Source organism: Myripristis murdjan, chromosome 16 (genome assembly GCF_902150065.1).
Source record: "Myripristis murdjan chromosome 16, fMyrMur1.1, whole genome shotgun sequence".
In the NCBI taxonomy this organism is placed as follows: domain Eukaryota; kingdom Metazoa; phylum Chordata; class Actinopteri; order Holocentriformes; family Holocentridae; genus Myripristis; species Myripristis murdjan.
Window position 1 is genome coordinate 19,270,918 of NC_043995.1, and position 25,494 is coordinate 19,296,411.

At 42.5% G+C, this 25,494-nt stretch overlaps 2 protein-coding genes across 3 annotated transcripts in view; both read left to right on the forward strand.

The window, feature by feature from the left end:
• she (Src homology 2 domain containing E) lies at positions 1–17,941 on the forward strand. 2 transcript variants are annotated; one of them, XR_003929570.1, is made up of 7 exons: positions 1–917; positions 1,487–1,613; positions 3,784–4,038; positions 4,265–4,643; positions 5,994–6,113; positions 6,978–7,938; positions 17,917–17,941. XR_003929570.1 is itself a non-coding variant. In XM_030072521.1 (6 exons), exons 1-6 carry the CDS (start codon positions 468–470, stop codon positions 7,168–7,170), a joined length of 1,524 nt encoding a protein of 507 aa, XP_029928381.1. In that variant the 5' UTR covers positions 1–467; the 3' UTR covers positions 7,171–8,149. The 2 variants fall into 2 exon arrangements, 1 of the variants encoding a protein (XP_029928381.1); XM_030072521.1 differs by lacking the exon at positions 17,917–17,941 and having other exon boundaries at positions 6,978–8,149.
• Positions 11,805–25,494, forward strand: part of chrnb2 (cholinergic receptor, nicotinic, beta 2) — a 23,035-nt gene continuing 9,345 nt past the window's right edge. Inside the window, exons 1-3 of the mRNA XM_030072520.1 lie at positions 11,805–12,083; positions 21,059–21,204; positions 22,768–22,812. Of these exons, the coding sequence (XP_029928380.1) occupies positions 12,026–12,083; positions 21,059–21,204; positions 22,768–22,812 (249 nt within the window). The 5' untranslated portion in view covers positions 11,805–12,025. The remainder of the gene's footprint in view (positions 12,084–21,058; positions 21,205–22,767; positions 22,813–25,494) is intronic.

Here is a 25,494-nt window from a genome sequence, read left to right on the forward strand (position 1 = left end):
ACTCGACGCACCATCTCACGCTCCGGGAATGGGATCTCTACCGAGTTCAAAGAAAAATTACCAATTCTTTCGAGTTTACGCTCTGCAGAGGCTACTTTTCAAGCTGCGGGGATAGTTGTTCCTGCAGGTGAAGAGTGAAACAACCAAGTGCCACTGGCCAATGACCTCCAAGACGCACCAGAAGTTGACTCATCGTCAGAAGTTTCAGGCGCTAGAAATCTGTTTCACCTCACAAAGCAGGGTGCTAAATATATTGATTAGCCTAACGTATTTTTGCAGTTTAATGAAAGCTGTTGGTGAATAGCGTCAAGCCAGGCGTGCGTAAAAACGCCGTGCGTAAAGTTGGTTTTGCGCACGACTTATAAGAAAATTAAAAAGTTCTTGGAGAGCAGCTCATGCAAGAACTTAAAAATACCATTATTTGGAAAACATTTGAATCTTTGGAAAGTAAATTTACATAGACAGCCATGGCTAAATGGTTCAGAGATTTCCCCATCAACCTGAAGAACGGAACCGAACGCGTCCGCTCGGCCTCCGAATCTGGCCCACAAACCCGACCCAAACCGACGTTTTCCCGTGACAGTCTGAAGGGAAACCAGCGTAAGGACGGGGGAGTGGGTGGCTTACTGGCAGGGAGGAATAGAAAAAATTCGGCTATTGAATTGGGTCGTAATAACGCAGGTAACTGTGGGACAATCTGGGATAGTCTCACACCTGGGAAAGGTCGCAAGAACTCCAAGGTCGACAACGGGACACCAGATGAGAACCGTCAGATCAGGACCTCTAGTTTGGCGCAGGCATACATCAGCAGGATGATCAAAGTGGACAAACAAGATAAGACGCCCAAACTTAACGGGACAACTGAGCAAAAAGTCTCCGAGAACGAGAGAGGGAAGCCCGACATCAAAACGGCCACGGTGAGTAATTTAAAGGGATGGAGCCACAGCTGAGGTCACTGAGTGTGTTTTAATTATTTCTTCTACTTTGGGTTGAAATTCAATTCAAGACAGTCGGGCGGGTTGCAATATGTTGACAAAAGGTCCATATACAGTGTAACCAGAAAACGTTATTGTGATGTCTAATTCTCCAGTCAGCTCCTAGGCCTGAGGTCAGTGCTTGCCTTTGTGTTGTCCCTGCCCACTCCAGTTTATAGCAGCGTATTCAGTTTCCCTCACTCTGAAAAGAACACAATGCAGTTTCACTACATTGTGTCAGATCAAACGGGCAAACACAATGAGCTGACCTCTTTGCACAAGTATTTCCTCTTGTCCCTTCTTTACTTATCACTCAGTCATGGACACTCATACACATTTGCACACACACACACACACACACACACACACACACACACACACACACACACACACACACACACTATCAGATCTCTCTTCTCCCTGCTCTGTTGTCACCAGGTAAATGTAGCATGTGAATAGTTAGCAGGGCGGCATTGTGCTCTCTAACCTGGTCTGTTCTCTCGCTCTCTCAGCTGATTATCCTGGAGGACTATGCTGATCCTTTTGATGCAGAGAAAACCAAAGAACAGAGAGAGGCCGAGAGGGCAGGCGTGAATGACGGGTACATGGAGCCCTATGATGCCCAGGTCATAATCACAGGTGAGGTCAGATGCCAGTTTTTCCAAATGCTTAACCCACCCATTAATCATTATCATGGTCCTCCAGTAAGAAATCAAAACTCCCAAAGTGTTTGACATTTGATAGGTCTGACTCCATGTTCAAACTTGACTGAGATATGCCATGGCTGGACTGCAAACACCAAAACTGCATGTATTTATCTGTTAAAACACACTTTACCTTTGTTTTGATAAGAATGCTACAATATAGTTTATATTTACCATTATTGTGCATAATAATAATGCACTTTGCACATTTTTACTCGGCTTTCCTACACTAACTACATCATCTCAGATCATAATTTGCTCTTGGTGACATTGCTCAACAGCAAAACTAGATCCTTGTCAGACTCAGAGTCTCTCCCCTGACTTCCCTCCCTGCTGGCGGTTGCCATAGGAACAGTGTTGTGCAGGGACAATGGGCGCAGCTTCCTCTTCCAACTTCCTGTCTCCTGCCTCTGTTTCCTTTGCCCCATTCTCTTGATAGGAAGTTGGTCCCAGAATCCCCCCCCAACACACACACACACACACACACACACACACACACACACACACACACATTCACACACATTATAATTTAAAGTCCCCTATGTGTGAAAAAGAATCAAAAGACCCCTCACCCCACCCCAGAACAAATCAGTTCCCCTTGGTCTCACCCAATCACTTCCCAGCAGTCAGGAAGTGGCCTCGTCAGCCAGCCAATCAGGGACTGGGTTGACCTTTCTTCCTGTAGCTCCATTGTTTGGTCACACAATAGTGCAGACACACAGGCTACCTGTTGGACAGCAAAAAAATACAACAAGTAAAAGTCTGAAAACTTTTTAGCAACTTGTCATAACAAACACGGTGTTCAAAGAATATATGACTTGTCAGGCCAAAAAAGAACAATGAAAGATTAAAAGTGCAGATAAAATGAGATTGACAGATTTCATCAACACAACGGGGCCAAACAACAGATGTTTTACACACACACACACACACACGCAGTTTGTTTTAAGCTGTTAGAAGTAATGTACAGCATACATAAATTCTGCATTAATGTTGAATAAACATGTAACTCAGCTTCTGCACACATTGCTGTTGCTTCATATTGAAATCCACTGAATTGAATAACAATGTGCACATTTGTTTTAATGCACAGGCTTTTTATTATTTAGTAAAATTTTATTGCACCACAAGTATGTGTTTGGACTGCAAGCTCTGTGTCTCTTCTTCTCTTTGACATATACTTGTTTAAAACACAGGAATCTACATCATATCAAACATATTCTATATGATGTTTGATATGATATACATGTAAATGTATATGCATACACATATGTAGATGATGGATATCATATACATCATATTCTTTTGCAGGCAGATGTCACAAAACTTTTGTGATATGCTTTTGTAAGCATATCACTGCTGTCAGGTGAAATCTGTATATCCAAAATGTCAATTTATAGAAAAAAAAAATCTTAGCTTGATGACCATTAATTTTCCAGTTAACGCAAGGTTTCTAGGAGCCAGAGAGTCACAGATCTCTCTCAACCCACAGTGGACCATTTACTTTCAAGTTAAACCATGAAAATTAAGAAAATTGGAGTAACAAGGTTTTTACACACAACAACGACATGCAAATGAATGCTGGGACGTTAGTGTAAAGTGTAGGCAATTAGTCAAAAGTGTGCCATCACAACCTAATTTAGTTGAATATTAATGAAGTTAATCATTTTTTATTGGACCTCCATTTATTTTACACTTGAAAAGTAATTTCAAGGCAAACCTAGTCTCATTATAAAGCACAGCAGAGCGGGAGAACACACAATTTAAAAAAGCACTACACAGTGATCTAATGTTGGGTGCCAGGCCAACATGTGATTATGTTTAATGGCTGATGCAAATTTCATTTCAAACTAATATGAGTTTTTAGCGATGAATGCTACATTACGTCAAGAGGTAGTTGTTGTTCTGACATAATGCTCAATGGCAGCAGAAGGGGAAAATCATGAACTCTGTCATTAGAGAGCAGCTACAAAACCACTGCAAAGATGCCTAGAACATAGATTGTTGTTGTTCTAGTTGTGCATATGTCTATGAAGACATGAGCAAAAATCGTACATCTTCATTCCTATCAGTAACTAACCAATTACATGACAATTTTGCTGTAGAGGTTCGTCGACGGGGCTCCAAGGACCTCCTGAAGGTGTGTGTTCTGCTGGACCGAGGCCAGGGAGAGGGAAAGGGAGAGGAGGGCAAGCCCACACCCCCAAATATCTATGACATACCCTACGAGGGTGGACTGGAAGGCGACAGCGAGGGCGTGTGGATCCCTGTCACCCGGCCAGAGTCTGACGTCCGTCCCCCTGGAGAGTATGAACTGCCCTGGGAGTGGAGGAAGGAGGACATTGTCAGAGCCCTGTCAGGTAGAGAGTAAAAGAGAATGAGAGAGAGAGAGATAACACTGAGGGTTGGGGTTCTAGGGCGTGGAGGAAGGATGTCATGCATTTTATTTGTACAGTAATATCACAGCACTATCACAGGAGACAAAACAATCCTGCTTCCAGAAATGTGTTTACTTCCACCGCACTGCCATGCTGTGACAGAATATTATTACGACGGCGTTCATATTGTCTCTCCTGCTTCCTCCAGCTCAGTTTGAGGCAGTGGACTGTTCTTCCAGTAAAGAGAACAGCTCATCCGCCAGTCGCCAGCAGCAGCAGCCACAACAACAACAGCAGCAGCAGCAGCAGCAGCAGCAGCTCACCCTGAGACAGAAGAACTGGAACCACAAAACACTTGTCTCCTCCACTTCTTCATCCTCCTCTTCTCCCTCCTTTCCCTCTTCTCCAATTCTGAAACTCTCCCCTCTCTCACCCCCATCTCCCTCCTTCCCTACCCTCAAACTCTCACCCCTCTCATCCTCTTCTACATCCACCAAACTTTCCCCTCCTTCTCCTACCTCCCCCACTGCCCCGCTGGATGGGGAGGCAGCCAAAGTGGACCCATCCCTGCCCCTGGAGAAGCAGAGGTAAGGATGGAGAGAACAAAGTGAAGGCATTGTAATCACAGTGTTGACATTATGTATCCAAAGAGAGGAAGAATAACACTATACAGATGCTTTGTGAAACATGTGTCATTGTCAAGTTAATTGTTACACTTTGGTATATTTATTAGTTAATTATACAAACATCATGCCAGTTATATTGTTAGTGTTGGTGTTTATCAAAATTAAGGCCTTTCCTGCAAACTCTGCTGCTTCCTGTTGCAAAAAGGATGCTGTTATCTTCTCCCCAAGGCTTTGATTGCACTTTTCAAAGTGCAAGAATAACAGTAAAAGCCAATAAGTGATAAAGTTACTTTTCCATTTCCATTTACTTGCTTCACTAAATGCTACTGCAACAGATTCTGAAAGCTTCAGCTTGCACTGTGTCCCTCTTCCTCTTTTGTGTTGTAAAGCAATGTCCCTTTGTGCTGTTAAACAATTTAGAAGGTTTCCTGCAAAATCCAACCTGGTGACGCAGAATGTAAAATACAGTGTGGAGGCCAGTAGAGGCTGCTATAAGTCTTAGCAATGATCTTTTAATAATAATTACTGATATATATTAATAACATATTTGTATACTAAGTATACTAGTGACTCAGATTCAACATGCTGATGATTTATTGATGTGAAAATACCAAACAATGGGTAAAATTCCAAACGAATTCAGTAGATATTTCTCAGAGCACAGGTGAGTCTAACCCGTCAAGTGCACATTCACATGGGTAAGGTGCTATAAGTTAATGCTGGACGAAGGGTGCACCCCTGAGGTGAGGCTTGACTGAACAGACAAGACGGAGGCAGTCTAACCTTACCTCTCCTTTCCTCATCTCATTCCCACAGCACAATCTCTGTTTTCAGATGGAACATGTGTAGGACATGCGCAGAGCACGTTAGCATTTGTTTCTTGTGTTGTGGCTGAATGTCAGTGTATATTGCCTCCTGGCTGCCAGGCCACATACAGCCTGTTTATATATGGCTCCAGCCTGTAGCCACTGTCAGCACCACCTTGTACTCTAGTGATCCTCCCTCTATCTTCTTCATAGCAGCCTCCATCTTCTCCACCTACCCTGTTTATCGCTCCCTCTCTCTCCTCTTATCTTACTCTTCACTTAACATTTGGAATTGATACTACATCTGTCCCACAAACGTCTCTCTCTCCCTACCCGATTTATGTGCATGTAAATCCTTCTCTGCCCCTCTCTCTCTCTTTCTCTCACCTTCTCTCATCACCCATCGTTAACCTGACATCTGATATATCTCCATATGTCATTGTGCTATATGTCAGTGATCTGCTGTCGTTTCCTGCATCTCACCACTCCCCCTTGCCTCTTCAAGCTGGTACCATGGCAGTGTGAGCCGCCAGCAGGCTGAGGCTCAGCTGCAGCGCTGCAGGGAAGCCAGCTTCCTGGTGAGAGACAGCGAATCAGGGACCAGCAAATACTCCATCGCTCTAAAGTGAGTGCATGTGTGAATTATGAGTGTGTGTACGTTGGATGCAAAAGAGCAATATAAAGTATAATGTAATACATGTGTATATACACATATATTTATGTATTTTTACCCATTGTTGCACTGTTGTGGATCACTGTTTCCATGTTTTTTTCCCAGTCAGTGCTCAGGGTAACAGGGGCATTTCACTTAAACATGAAATGTGTTATTTTTTTCTTTTTATTATAGCACTTGGCACTCTTCTGTTGTTTTTGCTACACTTGGCATTAGACAGGCTTGTTTAAACACCCTTACCTTGTGTTATATTTTCAAAATTAAATATGAGGGTGCTCAAATGGCAGCGTCTGCCTTCAGCACTAATTGACCCTGGGTTTTTGACAGTTTTTAAGGCAGGTGGTTACACATACACACATTGCTAAGTGGATAAATATCAATGTGGTGACATCCTCGAAGGCTTACATGCATTAATGTGTCAGCTGTAGTGTAGATGCTCTGGGTTAGCATGCTAGTAGTTCTAAAGGCTGAAATCCTGTGCCATTTAGTCTGTGTGTGTGTGTGTGTGTGTGTGTACATGATGTGCCTGTATGTGTATGCAGGCACCTGGGTGTGCATTTGTTGTACACTGCTCATTCATTTGTGAGTCTACAAAATTAACCCCATTTAAATATTCACTGAACTCTGAGAACGTGCAGTCTGTTTTGGAGAACGAGAAGTAAATGAGTGAAGCCTGTAATTACAGACACCTGTATCCCCCCCCCCTTTCAGCCTATCACAGTTGTTAGATGTGTATGTGTGCATTTGTGTGGTCTCATCTCTATAGACAGCTCTGACATGTTTTTGTTTGTGTGTCTTTCTCTGTCTTTCTTGCAGGACCAGTCAGAGTTGTGTGCACATCATTGTGGCTCAGACTAAGAGCAGTAAGGGGTTGGGGTATACGTTGGACCAGAGTAGCTGTGTCTTCTCCAGCATCCCTGAGGTGGTCCACCACTACTGCACACACAGACTGCCTTTCACTGGAGCAGAGCATATGACCCTGCAGCATCCTGTACCCAGGCCGCACTGAACATGCCACACGCCAAAGGACAAAACACACACACTGACACATGGGCACATTGGGGGGAAAAAAAATAGAGACAGAGACACCCACATGCCCATATAACACATATATGCACAAACTCGAGATTATCTCCTCCATGCACAGCCTTGTGGTCAAAACCTCACATTACAATAACCAGGAATTCACATTCTTACAGTGCTGCTTGTTTTCTTATCAGCAACAATACACACACAAGCACGCACAGAAACCGCGCTGAATGTATTTATAGTTCAGAGGAAAACAATCCCTCATTTCACAGCCTAGTGTATTTGTCTCATTGTTTTACTCTCAGCCACTCCCATGAAGCTAGCAAAACACACTCTGAACATACTGTACAAACTGAGCTGATTTAGTACACTGTAAAACCTGAAACAATGCACAAGAACCACTGTACTTGCTTCGACCAATTTAGATGTACCAGAGCTGTTGATATTCAAAGTAGGTAGAGAAGCCTTAAATCTCCCAGTGAGCTGCCTTACATAAGGGGTGTTGACCTCATCAATTAACGCCATGCCTGCTAGTTAGACGTGATCTATATGTTCAATACACCTGATTGGGGTTCATTCATTCATCAGACACGTCAATCAATTTATTGATGTATCCTGAAAATCAGGCTCATTTGCCAACCTCTCGTCTGTCAACAGAAATACGTTTATCGATGAGTTGATTAGAATTAGTGTAGAGGGAGGGGTCTTTTAACATTAGAATATGCAGCTAGCAAACCAAATTGTGTGTGTATGTGTGTGTGTGAATGGTGAGTGGCATGCCCATTCACATGCCATTTCACTGAATAATCTAAATAAGAGGCCGCTCTGAATAAAAATCTATCTTACTTATTGTGAATGACTGACCTGCTGTTCCCTAATAAGAACGTTGATACACATGTATAATGTATGTATGGACTGAGTGCTGGATATTGTCTGATGTTTTTGCAACAACAAAACAACAGCGGAGACTGTGTATTAATGTTGTAAGTCTTTTATTCAGAAAATAAAGTAAAATATATTTTAACATTGAATGAGTTCATATTAATGCACAAAGCACATTAATAATAGGCATGCTGAGAGACAGAGAGTGAAATACAAAGTGGCGGTCCACATGTGCTCACAGAGCCACTGCAATAGAGATGAGAAGCTAACTAGAGTGTGCCTGTGTGCTGTTCTCTCTTAGCTGTAAAGCCAATGACCTGAGTGAGTGTGAAATCAATTACCGTTACAAACACACACACACGAGCTCACACATGCATGCACACTCACACTTTATATTCAAGAAATAAATGCACATACACACACACACACACACACACAAATCATGAATACAAATACATACATAAACACTATTTATTCAGAGAAATGTTTTTCTAAATCATAGTAGCCTATATTTAATATCTCATATGTAAAGCTGCTGACTGAATGTAGTGAAGCTTTATCTTCACCATGTGCAGCTGTGTGATCATAGCTGTTTGTTGCATAGCTGTGCGTGTGTTTGCAGCAAGATATGTCTTACCAGTAAACACCAGTGCATTAGTTTGCCTGAGTATCTCTTTGTGTTTTTGTGTGTGCAAGCACGAATGTGCCTGTGTGTGCACCCATGTGTGCATATGAGCATGTGTATGCATGCCACTGTGTGTGTGTATACATGTATGCATCTGTATGTGTGAGCGTGAGCATGTGTGTCTGCTTGTATGTGTGTGTATGTGCATGTGTGTGTGTGTGTGCATATGCACATGTGTGTGTTTGTGAGAGTGTCAGAATTTTTCTGTTCAGGGATTACCAGGTTGCCATGGTGATTAGTTAGAGTGAGGTAGGGCCATCTCTATGGGGAATGAGGAGAGGGAGGAGAGACAGAGAGAGAGAGTGAGAGAGAGAGAGAGGAGGGAAGAGAGACAGGCTGCAATACAAAAAGGGCTATGAATAACCGTGGATATAGTAGCAGTGTAGCTGCTCCACAGCATGGCTTGCTTGGTTTGTGAATGGAGAAGCCAAAACGTCAGCGCCAAAAATGAAGTAATTTCCTCCTCCCACTGTCAGTCCAAAAAAGCACAAACACTCTGCTGATCCCCCGAGGGAGAAATTTGTTTCTGCTTGTTTGACCCATGCTCAGGGAGGTCGAAGTGCAGGGTCACGGGTAGCAACTCAGCGTCTTGCTCAAGGACACTTCAGCAGGGCAGATGCTGACAGTCCCAAAAGCTTGGACCCCAGACTTCTGTAATCATTACGTCACCCTGCTATGCAACTTGTCAAGAATGGCAGTGTTACACAACAACAGACACCACAACCCATTAGCCCCTTTCCATCTGTATGTTCCATTTTGTTTGTTTCTCTATGTTCTCTTAATTAAATCACAAACTAGGTCAAAATGAACTAGAGGCTGGCGTGTCAGGCACTCGACTCAATCTGTTTTTTTGGGGAAAAAGTGCTGCATTCAGTGTCTGCTGTCAATCTCACATGCCTGCCTGTATTTTCTTTGTAGTGTTATGCACTGTTATCCCAGTGCTGCTTCATCATTTGTATCATCTCCTTTGTTGACACAATCTTGTACCTTGTTATTCCCTTTGCACACACACTATAATAATCAGTAAAATATTCATTGGTCAGACTGATACATATGTTAATCAAAGTGTTGTCCAGTTATGTCAGAATGAGAAAAAGCAATGGCAGCCAGGAGATGAGACAGAATGACAACAAGAAGAAGGGACAGAGAAAAGAGGGGAAAGACAGGGAGAGAGAGAGAGAGAAAGAGAGAGAGAGAGAGAGAGAGAGAGAGAGAGAGAGAGAGGGAGAGAGAAAGAGAGAGAGAGCGTGAGGGGGTGTTAGGGGAAGACAAGCACTTGTGGGGGTCCCAGCTTTTAAATAATTCAGAGACAGACTCACAGCACTCAGTGCAGAGGAGGAGCACTGTCAGGTCAGCTCATTCACTGCAGAAGAGAGGAAGAGAGAGAAAGGCGAGGACTGTACAGAGAGAGGGAGAGAGGAAGAGGGAGAATGTATAAAGATAGCATGTGAGAGGAAGACATTACTGTGAGAGAGTTTGCGTGCATATGTGCATGTGTGTGTGTGTGTGTTTGCATGTGTCCGTGCCTACATGCACTTGTGGGTATTTATGTGTGTGTGTATGTTGTGTCCCCGCTGCGCATGTGTGTTCTTCATTGTGTGTGTCAGCGATGAAAATAGAGAAAATGAAGGAGAAACAGGTTGTTTCCTCCTGGAGCTTTCTGGTTTCTCTTAGTCACCACGGCAACCGCCTCCTCCCTCCATCCTGCACTCCTGTTTACTTTGTTTACTCTTCTCCATCCCTCCCTCCCACGCTCCTCTGTGACTCCTCTCCTCCTCTCTCCTCTCCTCCCTCCCTTCTGCTTTTTGTGGCCTACACCCCTCCTTATTTGCTGCATTCCCTCCTCCCCTCATCATCCAGAGCTCATTTGCCTCTAATTCATTGTCATAATTCCCTGATCAACAGGCGCCTGCCTCTCATACCAGCAGCATGAACTGCCAAGTAAGCACGTTCCTGCACATTATCCAGGCCAGCCTTTTAACACCAGAGTTCCACATATTTCACTCTTAATTTGTTTCTACCTGGCTACACTTTCTTTATAACTTGCCCCCACCTGCCTTTTTTTCCTCTCCCTCCCTATTTTTCTCTCCTAATCCTGCATCTTTGACTTTGTGGAGGGGGACTGGAGGTCACTTCATTGGCCTAGAGGAGAAGAAACAGAAATGGACAAAAAGGATAGGAAAGTGACAGAGAGGGAAAAATAGAAAGAAGAACAGAGGACGGGAGAGGACAAGAAAATAACCCTCCAGCATTTAGAGGGTGAAGATTATTCACAGAATAATGACTACATTGCTTCTTAGGCTCAGACAGCTCCCGAAAAAAACTGGGGGTAGGAGGTTATTTTGATGGACACAGATGTGAGATGCGTCAGATAGGTCACAGACACATGGGAAACCAGAGAAAACCATAACCCCACACCTCAACAAACGCAGACTCATACGATCCACCTATTACCTGCAGCGGATGCAGCATGGTTGAACACATTATTTATAAAAATGGTATTCAAAATATTTCATAACTTTGCAATCTTCTGCTTTATACGATATCATTATGCATGCTATTGAAAACACCTTAACCTAGAAGTATAGATAAGTAGATAGACCTGTAAAGCGATTTGTAATGCTCATTTGTTTAAAGCTGCCCTGATGAAAAGGAACTTGTAGCCTAATACTGTAACACATTTGAGAAGGCTGAGATGAATACTATAAAAATGTCACAGCGCAGCTATGATGCCCTGTAGGAATATTATAGGACGAGTACTTTAATGGCATGGGATGAAAACTGCCATGAAGTGCGATAAGGTAACAACTGAGCACCATAATAACAGCTGCTGTGCCTGCAGGAATAATTAATATTGTGCCGATTGTGAGTTGGGGGTGTGGTGATGTGTGTGGGGAAGACGATGGCACCGCTTGGTGGGCTGTGTGGAGCCTCCAAGGTATGCCCCCCTCCCTCCCCAAACTCTCTCTCCCGCGCGCCCCGCCCCCGCACCCGCCTCTCCAGCTAGTCGCATCGCTCAGCAGCACGGACAGCGAGCACCGCGCAGCCCAGCAGAGCTTACCTGGGTCCGCCAAGATATTTATACTTTCCCTTGCTGGAAGAAATGTGTGGCCCAACGGAAAGCCCTGACGTCACCATGTCAGGTAAAGAGTGAAGAAAGGTTTGATAACAGGATTGTAAGTACGGGGGAGTCACTGCGGGCGGCCAAGGGGTGTCCTCTCCATCCCTGTGAACACCTTTCGGGCTCAGCGCGCACTTGGACGCACGGATGATGATGGGCGGCCGGCCGCCGCTGCTGCTGCTCGCTCTTCTCGCCATTGCGGGAGGTGAGTAACTTGTCTGTCTATAATGGCTCCAGCGATGCGCTTTTGTGTATTTGCCTCGCACGTACACAAAAGCCGACGGTGCGTCTGTGTATTCACAGAATCTAAATAGTTCTTTTTCAAGTAGGCCTACACAAACTGCCTATAAATGCACAAAAGGATATTTGGCGTATATGCCGAGGAGAGGCAGAGGTGACTGGAGATAACGACTCTTTCATTGCTGTGTCACCATCTTTCTCACAACAGCAGTGAGCGCGACGGAATGGTGATGTAGAGGAGAAATGCTGCCCACTCCATACTATATTACGTTATGCGCACAGCGCTTCATATAGAAATGCTACAGCAAATGTGAAATAGCTCACATCAGTTACATTAAAAAACACTAATCGTCTTGTAGTGACTTATCATAGAGTGTCTGTGGTATCCAATAGTGCGTTTATAGAAACCTCTCTGTATTTCATGGTATTTTTTATACGTTCAATATGTATCACTATAATGTAATGATAGAAGGCTATTCCTATAGGGAGTTTAAGTTTCACCGTGAAAGCCCATGTGCACAGTTTCCCATGGGATAGCTATAGTTTGTGTTTTCTCAGTCTAAATAACATTTTAACTTTAAATGAAATAAAATAAAATGCAGCACATATTTTAATGTGTGTAGATGCTTCCAGCATTTTACAAGCATGTAAAGGTGATATTCTTGTCGCTGGACTCGATATGCCTGAGCAAATGAGCCAGAACAATATAGAAAGCAGTAGTAGGAGTTAATGTCTATATACTGTATTTACATTTTTACAATCTAGTGTTATACCAATTATACTACAAGAAGTGATGGGGCATAGGCTCTATATGCAGTAAGCCTGTTCTCTTTTTAAATATAATGGAAAAAGAAAGAAAGACTATTAAATTATTGGCTGAAAGGGGGCCTATAAGGGCATTAGTGCAGACCAATACACACATCAATACACACATTTGCTCACCCACCTACACACACATGCACACTCATGCGCGTGTACACGCACACTTATTAACACTGAGGTCTTGGATCGAGTGGGCAGGTTAATGAGAGGCAGGCTGGGCTAAAACAGCTTCTACATCCTGTCATTAAAGGACAAATGATGCGTCATTCAAGAGTACAGGAAAAGCCTTCTCGTTCTTTATAACAGCTTAGACAGATAAATGCACTGTTGTCTCCATGTGCAACCCCTGAAGACATTCGCTTTAGAGGGGTGAGTAGATGAGCTCTGTGTTTGCGATAGTGTTGTTGCAGGGCATTTGAAGCAAATGAGGTTTGTCATTTGGAGCAAATGAGGTGTGTATGTGACACAAGGTAAAGTTTAAAGCTATTAGAGTGTTTAGACTTATTTTATTTCATTACGCTGGCTCTCACTGGATGTTGATTTCTGCCCTGAACAGGTCGGCCCTTAGTGGGTGATATACACATCAACTGATTGGCTGAATTAAGGCTGTCTTAATATTTTTTAGCTAATCAACTGAAGTGGCCGGGGGCTCTTGAGAGGCCAGCCCAGTGCTTTGAGGCAACTAACTATCTGTCCTTGTCTGCAGTACAAACAGCCACACATCCAGCACAGCTCTACACACACATATACACATGCTTGGCCATTTGGCTTGCATTGACTAACCATCTATCATCACCTGTGGCAACATTGTGCTCTCATCTTTTTCACTATCACACATACTCACTTGCACGCACACACACGCACACACACACACACACACACACAGAAAGAGCGAGAGAAAGCGAGAGAGAGAGAACTTTGCACCATGCAATTCATCACAATAGCTCCAGAAGTAATCACACAGGCACAGAGTACAAAATGAAATTGCCTGACAGGCATTAACCTGACATTTATCTTTTCAAGCACCAGAACTGATCGCAATATCAGATAGGGTCAGAGGAACCTGCACAAACATGGACACACACACACACACACACACACACACATGCATTCAGGCAAATGCACATTATGATTTAATAGGGGGCTTAAAAGAATGTTCCAATTTGGTAACAGAAACTTCTTTACAAGCTAGACTGGGGACAAAGAATTAAATAATATGACCTGTGTCTGATGTTCCTTGTTTGTTAATGTGTTAGCAGTAGGAGTTGTTTAATGAAATTAAACTTGTGCACATTCTGGGCCCCCTGGCTATTGGTTTTGGTGGCTGATCATTCATGAGTTCAAACAGAGGTATGTGCACTAAAGGAGAAAATGCCTCCGACGTGAAGTATCACTTTAAGGAGCTTCATAAGCACTGGAGTACTAATGAGTCATCTTCCCTTAAGGGAGAAAATATGATTACCATTATCCTCTGAGACTAAAAGAACAGCACACGCTCACATAAACACACAAACACATGCACATGTGTAAATAAATCTACACAATGTGCGCATGCTCACACAAACCTGAGGCATTGGCTTCCATGTAATATTTCACATTTTGGAAATTCACAATAAGGGGGCAAGCAAAACAGAGAAAACAAAATGTGTGAAACTGAAAGCCTGGGATATTCTCAGTTGTTCAGACCGACACATTCACACAGAGCAGCACTCGTGCATGTAACATTAATATCACCTTCACACGCAAGAAGAGCATGGGTCGAGTGTGTTTAAAGGTTCATGCATGTCTTTTGTGCTCTCTCTCTCACACACAACACACACACTAAAACCAATCACAAGGTCAGAACAAGAGCAGAGGTCACAGAATGTGAAGGAGAAAAGTGGAGTGAACTTTTTCACATTTAGTAAGTTTACACCTCAGTACACACAACAACATTTCCTTACATAAGACGTTCACGCACACGGACACACACACACACACACACACACACATACACACACATGCACCAATGGAGTCACACATTCAGTGGCTGTGCAAGGACACTCAAGGACATTTCACCACCTGTCTTAGACATTGCCGTGAGGGTCTAGCCATCCTGCTGTGTGAGGAGGATGTCTCTTGTCATTTCCCCAGCAGGCCATGCATAATAAACAGGTCTGTGGTGCTGAGGTGACCTGATGCTGAGATTATCAGATATGGAGCTTGGTGTGCACCAGCTTCGTCAAGGCCAAAATGTATACTTTGAATACTTTAAGTCGAAGACCTTCTTTATCTGCGTCTCAGAGAAGAGGGCATGCACGGCGACTTCTGCGTCTATGTGTGATTGTACAGTGTGTGTGTGTGTATGCATGGATCATGATCTTGATCCAGCACTCTTAGCGTGTACTTAGACAATATGAACTAATCATTTCCTTGGCAGCGCTACAGTCTAGAAAGTTCTGCCTGGTTAGTTTAGCCTGTCATCACTTTTCTGCTGACACCGTTCCAGCCCACTGATCACTGCAGTGTCTCGACCTGCAGCATCTCCACACTCTTTCCCTTTGTCTCTCTCTCTTTCCCTCTTCCTCTTCTCTTCCTTTTCCGTTTCTTTTTCTTTTTCTGTCTCATCTCTACCTCTTTGTTCATGGCATGACTCTCAGTATGCGCATTAGCAACAGGATCAGCTCAGCAGCTAAGACTGCATCTGTGATTAGAAATGCACAGCAGACATACAACACAGACCTGCATTTGTACGTGAGAGCATGTGTGTGTGTTTATGTGTGTAAAACTCCTTGGGTGTGATTCGTGTGAGACTACGGTTCTGTGCGTCTGCGTATGTGTGTGTGTGTGTGTGTGTGTGTGTGTGTGTGTGTGTGTGTGTGTGCGTTTGTGTGAATGAATGTGCAGCAGCAACGGCACACAGCAGTGTGTGGCCCAGGAGATTAGAGGGAGGCAGAGGGAGAGCACAGAGGTTTAATAGAAACTTGGGCAGTGGAGAGGAGGAGCCAGATAAGAAATATTTGCGAAGTTAAGAGTCTTAATTTTGACTTTGTCTAAGAATATTAACATAAAAAGAAAATGGTTGACTTACACTGAAGAAATGGAGTGCTTATTTTCTCCAGTACAGCCATACGTAGAAGGGCAGTCAAGATGATGTATGCCTCCTTCAGATACTGTCATATATGGAAGTGAATATTTATGTTAATCCAATTTTTGTGGCCAGGGAGAATACAATAAAAATATTAAAGTCAAGCTCTTGTTATCAGCTGATAAAGTGACACTAATTTGTACAGGAGGAAAAAAATGTCATTTTGAAGTGGTACGTCACATTCTGGGATGAAACTTTCAAATATTATTTTGTATCATGTCAAATCTCTTCTCACGCTGATAAGGTCTCCTGCAAAGTGAGGCATAATTTTAAATTATCCTCGAGCCGTTTTCTGTCACTGTCAGATCGGCGACTCCCACCACTTCTACACAGATACATTTCTCCCCATATTTCACTCTCATTTCTGTCTACCCTGGTGATAACATAGCCTCTGGTTTTATGGGCAGTATATTTTGCAGTTAGACTCAAATAATGCTGTTATGAGAGGCATTATCCAATTCAAATGATGTATTTTATTGCAGTCTCTGAAATATGCACCATTATAGTCAGAAAGGCATGTCATCTTTCATCCAAAAGCTAAGCTGCCTAGGCTTGATGAATATGTGTGTGTCTGTGTGTGTGCATGTGTGCGTGTGCGTGTGTTTGTGCGTGTGTCTGCTGCCTAACAAATAGGCCATATATCCCCACTTGTGGCAGGCACAGCGAGGTGCAGCACCTGAACTGCAGACCTTTTAGTTCCCTGTGAGCCGGAGCGCAGCCGGAGGGCCTGCTGCCTGTCCTGCAGTCTAGACTCAAGACTAAAGGTCCACTCTCATGGAGTATAATAATAATGAAGATAACTCTCTCAAAATATTTTAAGTACAATTCATTCAATAAACTCAGCTAATTCAGTGCCATGTTTTAAATCACTTCGTAAAACCACCTCATAGCCTCGATTTTTATTTGTGTTTTACGTTTTTTGTTGATATGTGTCACTTTAATGTAATCTCTTACATTATTAATATCATAATTATAATTATTATTGCTAATAACAATCAAATTGAGTTCAGAACTGAAGCTGCTGCATACAAACATAAAAAGTTTTTGACTTTATTGAAAGTTTAAATATATTCGTGACATTGGTGACTTTTTTTTGTTGGCTTCTGTCCTTTGTCATTTTAATCAACCGAAAGTCGACTTGCCATGCTGGCAGCCATGTTCTTGATTCGGGAGTTTGTTGCACTTGGCAATAATAAAGCTTCCGCCCCCAGTTAGTCCACTGTGGAATAGCTTGTTTTTGGACTGCCGTGATATTGCAGCTGGGCGGAGGATCAATATTAATATCTCACTTCTGTGGGCACTATGGAGCCAATTGGATGCAGCCAGTAGGTCAATGGATCTATGTCTTATTGATTTGAAAGTATTTCAGCATAAAAGGTTCCAGCAGCAGCCAAAAAGCCTCTTTGGCTGGGCCCAGAGAGGAGAGGGGAAAGCACCTCCCCCTCTCCCCCCATTGTCCTCTTAGAGCAGGCTATATAAATAGAGATCATCACTATAACAGTCTTAACGGGATAATTCAATTAAGCTGGAGTTTGCTGCCTCTTCTCTCACATTGCCCCCATTTTCTCCACATTATATTTACAGTGTGTGCAACTCTGGCCTCAAAGCAACACTAAGATATCAATGACAGATGCCGTAAAAATTGCAGATTGATCCATTTATTTGATCAGGTTGTGCAATATTTAATATCTCCTGAAAGCATCGATAAAACCCAGAGGCTTTCTGAAATCCATTGCCGTTCTCGGATCAATGACTATTTGAGGGAAGGAAAGAACCAAAAGATGCACTTGTAAAGTGATCGGTGAGCGCGGCTACCATCTCATCTGCTCCTGCGCTGTGTCACTGTAAGGTGTGTATGTGTGTGTGTTTGTGTGCGTCTTTATGTGTATGGTGGTGTGTAACTCCCCTAGCTCCAGGGTCTAATGGGGGAGCCATGCTGAAATATTCATAGTGTCACATTAAGTTTGCAATATTTGCACTGGAAAACAACCAGAATACAACCTGAGCAACATTACAACCACTCGGCTGGGCCTTTAGCATGACATAGTGTCATATGTGGGGAAAGAGAGAGGGCTTTGGGGCTGGGAAGATCAGTCTGAGTTTGGGATTATTTATAGATATTGAAGACAAGCAGCCAAGTAACTTGTTTGTGCAGCGATCAGTGTAGCTTTTTTGGAGTCTTGTTATTCTCGAGACAACAGCAACCAGAATAGGCAAATGCTCACTGTCTGGGTCTCTAATTTGTCTTGGTGTCCTCTTGCCATCAACAAATGTTAGTCTATTCTTTCACCAGGACTGCTCAAGTATTTTTGTCTGAAAATAAATAAATAAACAAATAAAAAAAATAAAATAATGCAGCTTCAGGGTTGTAATTTTAAAAGAATTACACACAGTAGATCCTTATAGTTTCTTAAACACTTGAATGAATCACATTTGGCCTTGGGCATTGTGTCTGTTTGTGTGTCTGTGTGTCTGTGTGTGTGTGTGTGTGTGTGTGTGTGTGTGTGTGTTTGTCCTAGTGCACTCCATTGGGACTGGTCTCGGTCTGACAGGTTTCATCTGAGGAGCTGTTCATTACCGCAGTAATTTTCACATTGTGGTCTATGAGAAGGTCCTTGGCAAAATGAGGATTAGTTTAATTTCACTATAATTTACTTCACTAGAAGTGACGATACAAAAATGTATGAGTGATTGCTTTAACATTATGTTTATCTCACCTCTTTGAATCCATCAGTGCTCAGGTATGACATCTAAACAGTTAAATACTTTTCTTCTCATATCAAGGTCCCTGGGGCCAAATCACTTCAAACAGGGGTGGAAAAACTTGAAAAAGATTGAAAAGCGGCCCTGCAATATAGCCCTTGTTTTTTGTTTGCCAACACACTGGAAATGATTGCTACAGCTCCAAAATAAGCCTTAAAATATACAGGAAACATGAAGAAGAGTGTAACACAACAAAGTATTGCTTACAGAGAAAACTGCTGTCTTGCCAGCAGAGTATAAAAACTGTGACTTACCTTTCACATAATTAGCTTGGGTTTGAATTTACCATTTTCACTCGTGAGCATGGATTGGATTTATGCATGTACACGGGCCTCTAGATGCATTCTGCTTTATTATTCGGAAATGAACTGTAAACTGTGAACCTGGGAAATAAATAATGTGTATTATTCCCAGAAGTCCAGTTCACAGGGCTTCTGGGAATTACTCATAATGATACACGTCACTCATTTCCCTTAACGTGTTTAACCATAAATGTTACTCACTTCCTTTATACAATGCCAGGCACACACAAAGGCATCATACTCACACACATGCACATGCATACACACACATGCACACGCACAGAAAGTGAGCCAACAGTCATGCACCATAAACATCCAGAAAGCTGCACACACATGCTAACTGGATTAGTATTGATGATGTCGGATTAACAAGGAAAGGGGCAATAACAGGACAGAGGCTGTCAGTGAGTGAGAGATGGAGGTAACAGGAAGGAGAGAGGGAGGGAAGGAGGGAGGGAGAGAGAGAGAGAGAGTAGTGTGAAAGAAGGCTTTAACAGAAATGGAAACACAAAGAAAGTGGAAGAAGAAATGAGATGGAAAGGAAACAGGAAGGAGCAAAAATGAAATAAAGAAAAGAAAAAGAAAAGAAAAAGGAGAACGGAATTGTGTGTTGAGTTTACGGGGCATGATTAGAGTCTTCATTGATCCGGAGACAGAGGCTATCATTCCTGTTCAGTGAACATAGCATCGCCACAGGGAGAGAGAGCAAGAGAAGGAAAGAGAGAGAGAGAAAGAAAGATAGATAGATAGAGGGAGAGGAGGGGAGGAGGCTGCAGGGAAGGTGGAAAAGAGAGATCAAGGGAAAATAGTGGGGGGAGGAGAAAGTGTCAAAGATGAGCATTGAAACACACACACACAAATAGGTGCAGCCAAATTGTAAAAAAAGGAAGTAAAAAACACACCAGCGGCATACATGGACATAAATTCCCATCCGGTCCATGTATTTTTAAATCACCGGTGAAAGAAAATCTAAGCATATAACAGTATGTTTGTGTGCCTCGCTTGATTTAACCAGCTTTCACCTATTGCCCTGTGTGTGTATCAGTAGACGGCAAAATGGTTATACGTTAGGCCTAAACAGAGGCTGTCAGCACTGGTTGTGTGTTAACTGTAAGCAGGCCGTGTTTAGCAGTGAGGAGAGAAAGTGTGAGAGGAAATGGTGAGAGGGAAAAGATGGACAACAGGAGCGGGCAGATGAGAGAGAGGCAGGGAGTGAGAGAATACGGGAGGAGAGGAAGGAAGGAGGGGGCGCAGGCAGGAACGGTTGTTTTTCTCCCCGAGTCGCGTTTCTCAGTCAAACGCCTCCCCTCCTCCTGCGTGTGTGGTGTTGTGACAGTTCTGCCCAAGCTCGAGCACTCCAGCAGATATGACTACAGCCCGTTTACAGAGGGAGGGACGCAGGAAAAGCAGGGAGATACGGTGGGGAAGACAGGGGGGCGAAGGGAGAGATGGAGTGAAAATAACCTGAAGCAACAAAAGACTGGCAGCTTGGGCGAAGTGCAACACAGCAGAGGAGAATAGGTAGAGACAGAGCAGAGGCAAGAGGAGAGTGATGGAGACAGAAAGGATAGCGATAGAGACATTCAGACTGGTTGACTCATTCTTATGATGTCAGATCTTGTAAGAAGTGTGTATCGAGCTGTGCTGACGTGCTCCAGCCGGCAGGGATGAGTAATGCCATGGTTCAAAGACTTTGCATTCTCAATACACACGGATACGCCGGCTCTCAATGCTGGATGTAGCCAACCGAATCACAAGAGGAACAGGGGGCAGTAGCCAAGGAGACAAACTCCGCGGCAACGCTGATTCCCCGCTCGTATATGTTTGCATGTCTGATATGACACAAATGCGCATTTTTTAAAAATAAAAGTCAAGAAAGGCGTCAAGGGCCACGGCTTCTTACATGATGATGGGCTCTCTTCGCAGGCAGCCTCGGGGCAGACACAGAGGAGCGCTTGGTGGAGCATCTCCTAAACCCCGCCCACTACAACAAACTGATCCGACCGGCAACCAATGGCTCAGAGTTGGTCACAGTGCAGCTGATGGTGTCACTGGCCCAACTCATCAGTGTGGTGAGTATGTGTGTGTGTTTTTGTGTGTGTGTGTGTGCTTATCTGTGTACCATTCCCAGCAAGAGTATGACTCAACGTATTGTTTACCTTTAATTTTCATTGCACCAATGAGACTCCACAGGACTGTAATAACTACAGGAGGAAGTAACAGTCTCTGCCAGCACTGAACAATGTTCAATTTATATTTCCTATCAATTAAATTCATTAATTTTAATTTAATTTAATTGCTTAAATTAATTTCAGTGTAACTTAATTAAACGTATTTATTTATTTATGATTTTATTTTTTACCAGGACAGTACACATTAATTATGCACATTAGCAGAAAGGCTAACACTGGCACTTTGATACCCGATTTCTTTTCGCTGCAAACAGGATATAGAAGTTTCTATCCCTGTTAATTTCATAGTCGTCTAATGGTGGAAATCTGAGACCCAGATCACCACCAAAATCTAATCAACTCTCCTCGGCTCAAGGCCGATCTGTGCACCAAACCTCATGGAAATTTCTGTTCATAAGTTCTTGAGATAGCTTGATGACAGGAGGTGATGATCCTTCATAGCCATAAAGGCGGAAGTAATTAATTACATTTACTCATGTTACTGTTAGTGAGAGGTTTTTTTTTTGTACATGTACTTTTTTGCATTTTCTTAAGTATCAGTTTGCTTTTGTATTTTACTTCTTGATATTTTAAATCACATCTGTTACAGAGGACACATTTTACACGCATCGGAAAGTGGCCCAATGTAAACTGGCCACTTGAGGAACAGATCAGTCAGCAATACTGCTTATACAGTAATCAATCAGTAGACTGGTGGAATGGAAAATTGATCAATCACAATTTTGATTAGCAATCAGTCGTCATTTATCATTTACAAATGCCAAACATTTGCTGCAGCCTCACTAATAGAATTAAGTTGCTGCAGTTTACTTACGTTTCTCTGTTCATGTTACTACAAAATTACTATCTAAGACTTTGTTTTGTTTTTTTTTAGCTGCTGTTAAGGAAGCAATCCTTAGTCAATTATTAGTCAATGACTAGTCAATTAATCCAAATGGTTAATCGACTGATTAAAAAAATATCAGTAGATTACTCAACAATGACAATAATCATTAGTTGCCGCCCTACTCAGAAGAAACAAGTAATCTGGCTTTTCTATGCACATTTTATTTTATTTTATAATTTTGAGTAATTTTAATAATTTTCTAGATTTTCTCAAGAATTGAGTTTCAACCCCCTTCCTATATTGTCCTCTTAGAATTGCATGGAAGAGATCTCATGTGTCACTGTTCTCTTTTCATCAGAGTAACTCAATAACATTTTAACTAAGACACTTTTGTTTACACCAGCATTTCTGCACTAAAATATTGGCAAAGTAAAATGTTTGTAAATGAGTAGGACATTCTAGTACAGTTTCCACCACCATATTCCACCATATTCCATTCCACCACAGTATTTAAGTGTGTGTGTGTGTGTGTGTTTTGAGTTAACATGAGTTAATGTGTGTGTTGATCATACAGTTTATGTCATGTGCTTTATATATGTCCTCTCCTATTCCTACAGCATGAGAGAGAGCAGGTGATGACCACCAATGTCTGGCTGACGCAGGTGAGTCTTCATCATGTCCCTGTTCTCCTCATCTTCCCTTTGTAATATATAAAACCGTTATTATATGATACACACACACACACACACACACACACACAAACAGAGAAAGAGAGAGAGTGCGAGAGAGAGAGAAGCAGAGACAAAGAAATAAAAATATAGGCTTGGACTGTAGGGACTAGAGACTAAAAATAAATTAAATATTAGATTTGGATGGTTTTGCTTCAACATGCGACAGGCAGGTGGATGTGAATCACATTCGAGAGAGTCTTAGGCTAAGGCAAAGATGTTTAATGAAGTAGACTTTGTGCATTTTAACCCTTGTCTCAGGATGTTCAAGGCGTTATGCACTGTAGATGCTCGTTCAGTTTTTCCCCTGTAATGACATGTAACTGTGGCTCTTTGGGTGATAGTTCTAGTTTTGTTCCCTCTCCGTCACTGTCTGGGTCTAAGTTATGTTGCAAGTTGAGGTTCTAGTGCTAAAAATGTTTTTAAATCATAATACAGTGGAAACTGGCTATAGGTATCATATCTGATAAGGGGATGATTATTATAAACATTTTTTGTCTTGCAGATGACCAGCTCATTGAAATTTTTATAATTACATGAACATAAAGTAATGAAACAGACAGCTTTCCTATTGGCTGAATTTCTACTGGCTGTTTCAAAAATACAGTACAGCTGTTTCACACTTTTCAAATTACAAATTCAATATCTGTATACTTCAAATAGCCTATAATCAGTATATTGTATAAAATACACCGTACTCCCAAAGCCTCTGGAGTTTAGCATGTTCTTGTTCGCTCTGTATCGAGGCCTATTTCACTTTATTACACACATCAGAGCCACACAGTGGAAGCGTGTAACCGCGGTGTGGTGTGTGACCCCGCCTGCCTGCTGTCTGCAGCACAGAGTCCAACCCTTCATACCTGTTGGAATAATTACACAATCAGAGCCTGATGGGAAAAAGATTGAGAATTATAATCTCTGAAACATAGCGCGGTACCTTAGCCGGTGAGCTGATTCTGTCTTGGGGCGGTGAGCAGGTGACAGGAAAATCCACAGCTGTTGCCCATGGAGAGGCGCTTTTCACCGGCAGGAGAAGCCCCGCATCCTGCTGCGTTAGTTGTTGGTTAAACAGCCCGTCGCCCTGGGCTCTAATAGGGACCAGTGTTTATTTGTCAAAACATGTAGACACACTGACTTGGTGTATAATAGGGAGTCGGCTTCTAATTTAAGTTTTACAGTAGTGCAAATTATAATTATGCTATAGCCTAAAACAGTACTGCACTGTTTTCAAAAAGAGCAATGTCAGTAGCACAAATAGCCTATGAAGCAACAGCTTTGTGGTGGTTTAAGTACCTCCAACATGAACGCAGTAAGTGGATTTTAGCAAATTATTAAGTTTTTGATCCATATAAGTGGCCACTGATCACTATAAGCAATTTCCACTGGATAATAATTACCTCTAAAACAATTGGCCTACACTTATTTTAATTTTAGATGCTAGAAAGGCTGAATTACAATAATATTTTAATTTCATATTGTCCCTTGCAGTGGTGGTTATTAACTTGCTAAATGAATACACAGGAAACACTGGTTCATTAACATGATGCCGTATTATTAGAAGAGCTACCGTGGTGTATGAGCAATGGTGCAATACCTGCAGGGAAAACATGTGTCTACTATATATATTCTATATGTGCTGCTGGTCAGCGAATAAGCCTGCCTCAGCACATGAGGACTGTCCTGCAGGCAGCAGTTCTAGGAATGGAAAAAAAAATGACACACACAGAAAGAGAGACATCAAACCATGCACAGAAATCTCAGAAATCCAAAGTCTGGCAGCTGAACTGTGAGCGCTGAGTGGAAATTTCAGGGTCAAAAGCACAGATTGATTTTTACATCCTCGGGCACAGAATACTGACGATAACAAAAATGCAGAGACCCAAGTGCTGAACCTCAATTCCCCAGTTGGTTATGGGGACAGTTTGTGATTTTGGATGGACGGGTATGAGACTTTCCATGGCCCTCCCCAGCGAAATAAGTGAATACTGTGACCCCTGACTGAGCTCTGACCCTCTTATACATGGATGACTCTCTGTGTGATTTACAGCTGGGGCCTACGACATAGTAGAACATGTAGGTACACACATATTACACAGACACACAATCACACACAGATACACACCTAGAAACACACACATACATATACTCATACACATACATACATCGCCAACATATGTGCATGCTAGCAAGTGCAGGTGTGTGGACATAAATTGCAGCAAACATATGTTTAATTCAGCCATATATTTAGATCTATAGATGAATCTGTTATGAGCCAGAATCAACCAGATGACAGTTTTATAAAAAGGCTTGAAATAAAACGCCATCTTTGTGGACACTGAAACATTTCCATGCGGTGAAGGATTATGACAGTGTTGGCAGGTTGCAGATGCCTTTATTTTGACTCATAGAAATACACCCACATACACACACGTGCACATACAGTACGCATGCCCATAGTAAAGTGAGGATTTATGACATGTAAGTGAGTGCAGAGTGGCTATCAGTGCTTTATGGATGTCTCACTATGGGCAAGCAGGGGAGCCAAGGACAACTGCCTTGAGCCAAGACATACTGTAATGACCATAATGCATCACTGTTAGTGCAGCCGACCTCGCG

Bases quoted from the DNA above. Each gene is read 5' to 3' on its own strand.
- she (XM_030072521.1), top strand. From the start codon at position 468: ATGGCTAAATGGTTCAGAGATTTCCCCATCAACCTGAAGAACGGAACC. The intron at 918-1,486 runs GTGAGTAATTTA...TCGCTCTCTCAG, and splicing joins CCGACATCAAAACGGCCACG to CTGATTATCCTGGAGGACTA. The intron at 4,039-4,264 runs GTAGAGAGTAAA...TGCTTCCTCCAG, and splicing joins CATTGTCAGAGCCCTGTCAG to CTCAGTTTGAGGCAGTGGAC.